Source organism: Scyliorhinus torazame, chromosome 8 (assembly GCF_047496885.1).
Source record: "Scyliorhinus torazame isolate Kashiwa2021f chromosome 8, sScyTor2.1, whole genome shotgun sequence".
NCBI classification, from domain to species: domain Eukaryota; kingdom Metazoa; phylum Chordata; class Chondrichthyes; order Carcharhiniformes; family Scyliorhinidae; genus Scyliorhinus; species Scyliorhinus torazame.
In genome coordinates, this window is record NC_092714.1 from 257,785,404 (window position 1) to 257,795,520 (window position 10,117).

Consider the following 10,117-nt stretch of genomic DNA (forward strand, 5'->3'; position numbering starts at 1 on the left):
TTTAAAGTATTTGAATTGCTGTGTTAGTGATCCTGGGGCCAGTTCGATGGAACAGCTTCATAGAAACACCCAGTCGGTGGCTTGGGTTAAAGTCTATTGGGATTACTCAGACTCATAGAAGGATTCAGGTCAGAGGAGAGCCCCTTGTGCCTGTCCTTGAAAATGTTATCACTTAGACCATTGCTCTTCCTTCATAGCCCTGGAGTTCTTTTCCCCCTTCAAGTATTTATTCCAATTCCTTTTGAAGGTATCAACCTTGCTCCTCCACCCTTTCAGGAAGTGCATTCCAAATCATCACAGCTCCCTGTGTAAGACGATTTCTCCTCATGGTACCTCTCATTGTTTTGCCTTGAAATTGTGACCTCTGATTACCGCCCCTTCCGCCACTAGAAGAAACTTCTCGTAATTTTCTCAAGACCCTTGCTTACTTTGAATACCTCCATTGAACCTTTTCTTAACCTTCCTTGCCTCTAAAGGAGGACCAGTCTATCCAGTTGGCTGAAATTCCATATCTCTCGTACTATTGTAGTAAATCTCCTCTGCAGTGTCTGTATTGCCTTGGCATCCTTTCAGAAGTGTTCCTGCTGGGGTCTAACTCGCGAGATATAACAATAAAATATGACTCCCTTGCTGCTGTACTTTGTTCTTCAATTTATAAAGCCAAAGATCCTGGGCAGGATTCTCCGAGTACGCGCCGGGTCGGAAAATCGCCGGGGGCGCGGGAAAATCCCGCCACGCTGCTCCAACGTCGGGCCAAGATTCTCCGGCGACCGGAGAATCGGCGCCAATCGCGCCCGCGCGGTCGCCGCAGTGCCGGTTGGGGGCCGCTGAAATAGGCCCCCGCGGCGAATCTCCGCGGGCGACCGGCCAAACTCCCGCCGAGTTCCGCCAAGTCTCGTCGCCGTGGTTCCAAACTGGCACCACCCGGCTGGAGGTCGGACCCACGGCCGCGGTGGATGTCCTGGTGGGGGGGGGGGGGGGGGGGGGGGGGGGGCGGGGGCATCTGACTCCGGGGGGTGGGGGGGCCTCCACTGGGTCCAGGCCCGCGATCGGGGGCTTCCGATCGGCGGGCGGCCGCGATCAGGAGGGGGCCTACCTCCTTTCGCGCGGCCCACTGTTAGGTCCCCGACATGTTGCTCTGCACCGGCGCAAAGACAGCAACCGCGCGCATGCACCAGTGCGGATAGGGCCGTCGCGTGCATGCGCGGACCCACGCCGGCTGTGCAGGGCCGCCTTTTGGTGCCGGAGCAGCGCGCAGCACTCTGGCGTCTTGCTAGCCCCCTGAAGACCGGTGAATTGCTGGGCCAGAAGGCCCATTGGCGCCAGCGTACACCACTCCGGTGTTTATGCCAGCGTCAACACTTGGCCGGGATTGCAGAGAATCCCGGACCCTGTATGCTTCTTGTAACAGACGTTATAACCTAAAGGATTGGTGTACATGCACCCTCCATAAAATTGTACTATTTAATTTATATTGCCTTTGCCCATTCTTCCAACTAAAGTGTATCACACCACACATCTCTGCGTTAAAATAACTGTGGCTGATATTTACATTGACTGAACTTTACTAGGTAGATGAACAATTAACAGACTTGTGTTGAGTTCACAAGATTGCGAATGACCTTTAGAAATGCTGCCTGATGTACTCAGGACACTAAAGGTAATTGATTTAATGTCCATATAGGGTCATGTGTGAATGATCTTTGCCAAATAAAGTGACTTCAGTTGCAGCGACACGTTCACTTTTGTAAGGAAAAAGAATAATTCTGAGGTAAAACACCCCTCATAATTTTTTAACTCAAAATTCAGCCAGGAAATATTTGTAGTTTTAAACCAGTGATTTTTTTTAAAAATGGGGACACAAATGGATGAGCAGACACAGACACGAATCAGTGGTCCTATTGTGTACATAAAATAATTCCTGTGTAAACCTTCCCTTGTTGCACCCAAAGTCTGGCCTGCTGGCCCCACCCCTGCCGGTTTAGGACTGGGCATTAAAGATGCTGCCTCCCTCGACTGAAAATCAAGATGGAAAATTGTTGTCGAACGCAATGTAATTTGATCAAACACATTTCTTAGGAAAACCGAAATGGATTGTGTTAACCGGGCGAGGGGACAGGATGAAAAAGAGGTCAAAGGATGATAACAAACTCAGCCCAGTCCATGCCTGTGCAATCAACAAAGCTGATGGAATGCTGAACTGTGTTATTCTGTTGCACTGTGAAGAAAGACGTGTTTATATTGTGATTTTTCAGGCCTACTGGCTGTCTCAAAGTCCTTCACAAACAATCAAGTACTTATATTTGAAGTGTAAGGCACAGTGGTCAATTGGGGCCTAAATAGCAACGAGATAAATAACCTGAACAGGGATAAATGTTAGCCAGGATGTCAGAGAGAATCTCTCCTGCTCTGCGAAGATGGGTTCTTCCATATTCACTTGCGAGAATAGGTGGGGGCCATTAATTGGCCATTCAAGGATCTCAATGGGCCTAAGGGTGCCTGACGTTTCCCCCCCCCCCCCTCAAATAACATAGGTGAAAGGCCGGTGATGGGCAGGTTATGCCTTGTGTACTTCATTCAGTTCTGCTCGGAAAGGCACAAAGAAAATGGTTTATTTTGCTAACCATACTCCCGTTGACATAAGGGACCATGTTTTGGGATGCCGAAAAGCAATCCCTCCCCGCAATCGCACACTTGCTGATCTGAGAGACCCTGCAGGAATTTGGGACCATTCTGGTCGTGGTTTGAATAATCTTATCAGCAATCTGCACTGTTCTCATCTTTCCTTAATCTGCTGAACGTGCTATTAATGGAGTGAATTTGTCTATGCAGGTGAAATCTGGGATTGTCATGAACATTCTGGGCATCTTCCTACTCTTGCTGGCCATAAACACCTGGGGTATGTACGTGTTCGAGCTGTCAACCTATCCTGACTGGGCCAGGATCCACACAGAGGACATCCAGAATGTCACCAGGATCTCCCTGAATGGAACCATGTAATATGGGACACTGTGAGACATCAAGTCACAAAACCACCAGCATCAATGGCACAAGGTTGCTGAAGTGAACCAACTGTGGAGAAATTAGACTGGATCCAACTGTACGAATGTGAAAATTTTACATTTGATTGTTTTTTTAAAAAAATCATTGTATATTAAATTAAACATTAGTTTCTAATGTTAAAAAAGCCATAATAGCATTTTAAAAGCTATTTTTAATTAGTTTTTCTCTTTAATTATAATTATTAAAATGCACTTTACATCCTCTGATTTTAGCATGCATGTTTAAGGCGGGAATCTGGAGCCGGGAGATTCCCCCACTTTTCCAATCAAAGCCAATACCAAAATCTATTAGTAAGTGGCCACAGCTTTTTCCATCTGTCTCTGGCTCATAATTTTCTTCAAGGTTTTCTCACTTTCCTTATTATTGTGAAGTAATTCCCTTATATTTCTAAACACTGGCATTTGAGGCCTCACTGATCACTGGAAACAGCTTCCAATCTACTTTTATGTGCCTGAGCTGCATATAAATCGATCACATCCTGCAGTTCCTGCATACTGAACTCCTGCCCTCACCCTACTTGTTCCAGCATTTGTATTAAATGAGATTTAAGTAGCTTTGTGTTGTACCCAGTGTTGTTGAGACATGTGACATAGAAACATAGGGCGGGATTCTCCCCTACCCGGCGGGGCGGGGGGTCCCGGCGGGTCGGAGTGGTGTGAACCACTCCGGCGTCGGGCCGCCCCAAAGGTGCGGAATCCTCCGCACCTTCAGGGGCTAGGCCCGCCCCAGATTCGTTTGCGCCACGCCGGCTGGTGGGAAAGGGGCTTGGTGCCACGCCAACTGGCGCCGAAGGGCCTCCGCCAGCTGGCACGAGTTGGCGCATGTGCGGGAGTGCCAGCGTGTGCTGGCATCATCCCCGCGCATGTGCAGAGGGCTTTGTTTCCGCACCGGGAATGACGGACCGGTACAGCCTCCGATGCGGAAGGATAGAGTGCCCCCATGGCACAGGCCCACCCGCGGATCGGTGGGCCCCGATCGCGGGCCAGGCCACCGTGGGGGCACCTCCCGGGGCCAGATCCCCCGTGCCCCCCCCAGGACCCCAGAGCCCGCCCGCGCCGCCTTGTCCCGCCGGTAAGGGACCTACTCCAATTTACGCCAGCGGGACTGGCAAAAGACGGGCGGGACTGCGGACCATCACGGGCCAGAGAATTCGGGCGGCGCCGGAGCCCATTGAGTCGCGCCAGACCCCGCCATTCTCCGAGAGGGCAGCGCGACTCACACCGGGCCAATTTTTTTGGGGGGCCGGGGAATTAGGAGGGGGGCGGGGGCGGGATTCACGCCGACCCCCGGCGATTCTCCGACCCGGCGAGGGGTCGGAGAATCCCGCCCATAGAAACATAGAAAATAGGAGCAGGCGGAGGCCATTCGGCCCTTCGAGCCTGCTCCGTCATTCATTACGATCAAGGCTGATCATCCAACTCAATTTCCTGTTTCCGCCTGCCCCCATATCCTTTGATCCCTTTAGCCCATAGTGTTATATCCAACTCCTTCTTGAGAACACAATTCTTTGGCCTCAGCGCATTCCACAGGCTCACCACTCACTGGGTTAAGAAATTTCTCCTCATCTCAGTCCTAAGTTGTCTACCCCTGTGACTGTGATCCCTAGCCTCAGACTGTGACCCCTGGTTCTGAATTCCCCCACCATCAGGAACTTCCTTCCTGCATCTACAATCCTGTTTGCATTTCATAGGTTTCTATGAGATTCCCCCCTCCCCCATTCTTCTGAACTTCAGCAAAATTCTCCTCATACGTCAGTCCTGCCATCACAGGAATCAGTCTGGTAAACCTTCACTGCACTCCCTCTAGACCAAGAGCATCCTTCCTCAGATAAGAAGACCAAAACTGTAAACAATACTCCAGGTGTGGCCTCACTAAGACCCTGTATAATTGCAGCAAGACATCCCTGTTCTTGTACTCAAATCCTCTTGGAATGAAGGGCAACATACCATTTGCCTCCTTTACCACCTGCTGCCCCTGCATACTCATCTTCAGCGACTGGTGTATGTGGACACACAGCTCTCGTTGCACATTCCCCTCTCTCAATCTCTGGTCATTCAGCTAACGAACTGCCTTCCGGTTTTTGCTACCAAAGCGGATAACCCCACGTTTATCCACATTATACTGCATCTGCCATGATTTGCCCACTCACACAGCTTGTCCAAATCACACTGAAGCATCCTGCCTCCTCCTCACCACTCACCCTCCCACCCAGTTCTTTTTTTTGTGTCACCTGCAAATTTCATGTTACATTTACTTCCCTCATCTAAATCATGAATATATGTTGTGAGTAGTGGAGGTCCCAGAACCGATCCCTGCGGGACCCTACTAGTCACTGCCTGCCATTTGGAAAAAGACTCGTTTGTTCCCGATCTTTGTCGAACCATCATGTACCGCTCTGGCAATTATGGAAAAGTTCCTGTTTTAGCAATGTAAAGTTAATGTAACACTAGTAAGTAGCTCAAGGGAGACATTTTAAAGTCCTTTCCAGCTGGTGTTACAGCAAGAGCAACAATCGCTGGCTAGTTATTGGTTCCAGGGGCAGTCATGCAGGAGCCCGGTAAGGCACTCTCCACGTCTGTCTGATGAAGTAAATTCAAGTCACACATAATATTCAGGGTAAAGAAATAAATAACCTGTACCTTTCATAACCTGAGCATGTTTCGAAATGCATGAGAGAAAGTTCTTTTTAATTGAAGTGTATTTGTAATAGGAACTATGACAGCCGGTTTGCGTAAAGCAAAGCCCCCACCATCAACGATGGGGTAAATGACCAGGTTATCCATTTCAATGATACTTTGCTGAGGGATAAATGTTGGCCAGGACACAAGGGAAAACACCCCAGCTCATCCATGAACAGTGCCATTTGGATCCACTTGAGAGGGCAGGAGGAAGTCTGTGTTTAATGATTCATTCAAATGACAAGCTCCTCTGACAGTGGAGCTGTCCCTCAGTGCCTCACTGAAGCACAAGCCTATATGGGATGCTCAAAGGGGGGCTTCGTCGTTGAATCGGGTTGACTCAGAAGTGAGACTGCTCCTACTGACCATGGCTGAGACTACAGGGTATTGGCCCGTGCATTTTGTAATGGGCAGCACGGTAGCACAGTTGCTAGCACTATGGCTTCACTGCGCCAGGATCCCAGGTTCAATTCCCGGCTTGGGTCACTGTCTGTGTGGAGTTTGCACGTTCTCCCCGTGTTTGCGTGGGTTTCCTCCCACAGTCCAAAGATGTGCAGGTTAGGTGGATTGGCCATGCTAAATAGCCCTGAGTGTCCAAAAAGGTTAAGTGGGGTTACGGGGATAGGCTAGAAGTGTGGGCTTAAATGGGGTGCTCTTTCCAGGGGCTGGTGCAGACTCGATGGGCTAAATGGCCTCCTTCTGCACCGTAAAAAATTCTATGATAAGGGCAATCTCCATCTCATTAATTATCTAATGGCCTCCCGGGATATAACCAGCTCCCGGCCAGGCTAGCAGGAGCAGCACGGTAGCATTGTGGATAGCACAATTGCTTCACAGCTCCAGGGTCCCAGGTTCGATTCCGGCTTTGGTCACTGTCTGTGCGGAGTCTGCACATCCTCCCCATGTGTGCGTGGGTTTCCTCCGAGTGCTCCGGTTTCCTCCCACAGCCCAAAGATGTGCAGGTTAGGTGGATTGGCCATGATAAATTGCCCTTGGTGTCCAAAATTGCCCTTAGTGTTGGGTGGGGTTACTGGGTTATGGGGATAGGGTGGAGGTGTTGACCTTGGGTAGGGTGCTCTTTCCAAGAGCCGGTGCAGACTCGATGGGCCGAATGGCCTCCTTCTGCACTGTAAATTCTATGATAATCTATGAGCACTGTTAGGGTGGCAGCGCCATGGTGCCTGGGTGCCAGGCTGTCTCTGGCAAGAGCCAGAGCCTGAGGGGGGGCCTGCCCATGGAAGGGGGGATGTGGAGGAGGTATGAAGGGTGGAGGTGTTGAAGGGTATGTCTGAAAAGGCCTCCAAAAAGTTGGGGGTAGTGAAAGGGGGGGGGCCTGATAGGGGGAATGGGGAGGCTTGAAAAGGGGGCCCTCAGTAACCCCATATCAAGGTGTCTTCACTTGGGGGGGGGGGTAAAGCGCATGTGTTGCGGGGGGTGACATTGCCCGTGGCGGAATCTCAAGCTCACTTAGAGATTGGGCCACCCTTTCAAAATGACGGCCCGAACTCTGAGGAGCCAGTCTGGCCGGCTCGTTCAGCTGCCCATCGTTGAAAAAAATTCTAAGTGTGGGTTAGACCGAGGAAACACTGCCAAAGGCCCAGAAAAGTGTTAAGTGTGGTTACAGAGCGGTATGGATCTCACCAACAAAGCTGGGAGGTCCACAGGTCACTGAAAGGGGCAACACCGGTGGAGAAGGTAGTCAAGAAGGCATACGGCTTGCTTGCCTTCATTGGCCGGGGCATTGAGTATAAGAATTGGCAAGTCATGTTGCAGCTGTATAGAACTTTAGTTAGGCCACACTTGGAGTATAGTGTTCAATTCTGGTCGCCACACTACCAGAAGGATGTGGAGGCTTTAGAGAGGGTGCAGAAGAGATGGTATGGAGGGCATTAGCTATGAGGAGCGGTTGAATAAACTCGGTTTGTTCTCACTGGAACGACGGAGGTTGAGGGGCGACCTGATAGAGGTCTACAAAATTATATGGGGCATAGACAGAGTGGGTAGTCAGAGGCTTTTCCCCAGGATAGAGGGGTCAATTACCAGGGGGCATAGGTTTGAGGTGCGAGGGGCAAGGTTTAGAGTAGATGTACGAGGCAAGTTTTTTAAACAGAGGGTAGTGGGTGCCTGGAACTCGCTACCGGAGGAGGTGGTGGAAGCAGGGACGATAGTGACATTTAAGAGGCATCTTGACAAATACATGAATAGGATGGGAATAGAGGGATACGGACCCAGGAAGTGTAGAAGATTGTAGTTTAGTCGGGCAGCATAGTCGGCGCGGGCTTGGAGGGCCGAAGGGCCTGTTCCTGTGCTGTACTTTTCTTTGTTCTTTGTTCTTTTGAAACATCCAGCCAAACCCGTCCAAAATGACACTTCCATTAAATCACGCCCCTTATTCGTAAGAGAACTAATTGTTGGATGAATGCACACCCGGGGTGCCACATTTACCTCTGCACTGCAGTCAGGTGCCAAACAACAATGTTCACCTATTGCAAACACCCTACTTCCTGTAGCAACAACGTCAAACGTTAATGACAGCTCTAATCTTGTTGCTCCTCCCTATTAACACAGTGCAGTTTGACTGTACAGCAGTTACTCAACATGCGTTTCCTCATGGTTCCACAGATCAGAACCATCTAGAAAACCTTTCATAAATGATTCATGTGAATGGTAGAACTGATCAAATAATTATCAACCTGGACGCTAGTCAAAGTGTTTCAACATGACCCTGGAGCTGTGGTAATAACTGATGCATTAAGTGGGTTTTGACCTGCAATTGTCTTTTGTGCAGAGGGCAGCATTTTTGTTTTAAAGAGACAGTGCATCAGAATTAAGGGCAATCACCGAGAATTTGCCCCTAGGAATAACAGCAGCCTTCATTCCTCACTGTTATTACAAATAAATCGGGCAGCATCTATACATGTGTAGTTAGAACACAATTGGACCTGGAAATACAGCAGGATCCCACCCTAACTTCAGCGGGAATCCATCTGAACAGCCAGGAGTCAGACTAAGACTTCCTCATGCCGAATCTTGGCTTTGTGTCAAACAATTGAAGTGGCCCTTCAGATTACCCCGGCTCCTGAGTAATAAAAAAATCCTCTGTTAACGTTTGGCCTGTTGCTCACAGTTGTTGCAATCACATAACCTCAACAGGCAGAAAAGACACATTTCCAAGATTGATGTCACGGCCTCCCTTCAACTTGTTGCGTTCAATGCGAATGGTAACATTAAAATTGACATAGCATCTGCTGGAAAACATCAAGAGCGCAGTGTCAACAAGGAAGAAGGAGCTCTAAGAAATAGAAGATCTGGTTGCTACATATTGCTGCTCGTTCTGCTGGAACATTAACAAGTTTACTCCTTCAGCTTATGAATTCCCTAGTATAAAGCAATGATCTGCAAACCTTTTTGCCCGGCACCCATTTTTACCAACTGGCCATCCTTCTGAATCCACGCCGGCCAATCTTCGCCACCCACACCTGCCGACCTTTGTGACCTACGCCGGCCGACCTTCGCAACCCACGCCGGCCGACCTTCGCGACCCACGCTGCCCGAACGTCACAACCCACCATTTTTGTTTACCTTTAATGTGACAGGTGAGCCTGCTTGGTCCTCACGATCTCACTTGCTTTGTCATTCAATGTTACATTTCTGTTAAGGACGTCAGCTGATGATTTAAGATCTCACTGCATCCGTTGAAAGAAATTAAGAGGGTTGTCTTCAAACTCGCCATGCTTAGTTTTGAAATGTCTTTGAAGTTTAGAGGGTTTTAATCTTTCATTTGCCAGTACTTCCCTGCATGTAACACGCATGAACTGTACATCCTGATTTATAGTGGCACAGTTAATAAACCCATGCCTCAAGTAATCATCTTTATGCTGCTTTGTTCCTGTTTTCAGCTTTTTCTTCATGGGTTGTTCACCAGACGCCCTGGAGCTCACACCTGCACTACTGGCAGCTGTAAAATGGAGGAATTTCTCTCGCGCCCAGAGCACGTGACATCAGTGTATTCACGACCTGTTCTCTGCCGCCACTTCTGGAGAGAAGACTCCATAAAAGAATCTGCTCCTGGGTCAGCATGCTGATGACAGGAGGAGGCGGTCTGTGTCGCTGGGCTCTGGGCCTGCGCATTGCTGAGGGGCCACGCATGCGTGGGACGGCAGGCGTTCTGAAAGCTGGTTGCGGCCGGCATTTTTAAAAGCCGTTGGGCACTTCCTCCCACCCCGTGACCCTCCCGAGATCCACTCGCGACTCACCTGTGGGTCATGAACCTGAATTCGAAAATTGGTTTATAAAGGGTTAATGATAAATATGTATGGCCGTGTTTGCTGCCAATGCGATGCGTGCGCAATTCTCGTGTTTTACTCCAGTATGTC

General features: G+C 49.5%; 1 protein-coding gene across 2 annotated transcripts in view; it reads left to right on the top strand.

The window, feature by feature from the left end:
* Positions 1-3,615, top strand: part of LOC140428556 (Na(+)/dicarboxylate cotransporter 3-like) — a 57,255-nt gene extending 53,640 nt beyond the window's left edge. For both annotated transcript variants that reach the window (XM_072515157.1, XM_072515158.1), the window contains exon 13: positions 2,833-3,615. In XM_072515157.1, coding sequence (XP_072371258.1) covers positions 2,833-3,000 — 168 coding nt within the window. In that variant the 3' untranslated portion in view covers positions 3,001-3,615. The remainder of the gene's footprint in view (positions 1-2,832) is intronic.
* The last annotated feature ends 6,502 nt before the right edge of the window (positions 3,616-10,117 follow it).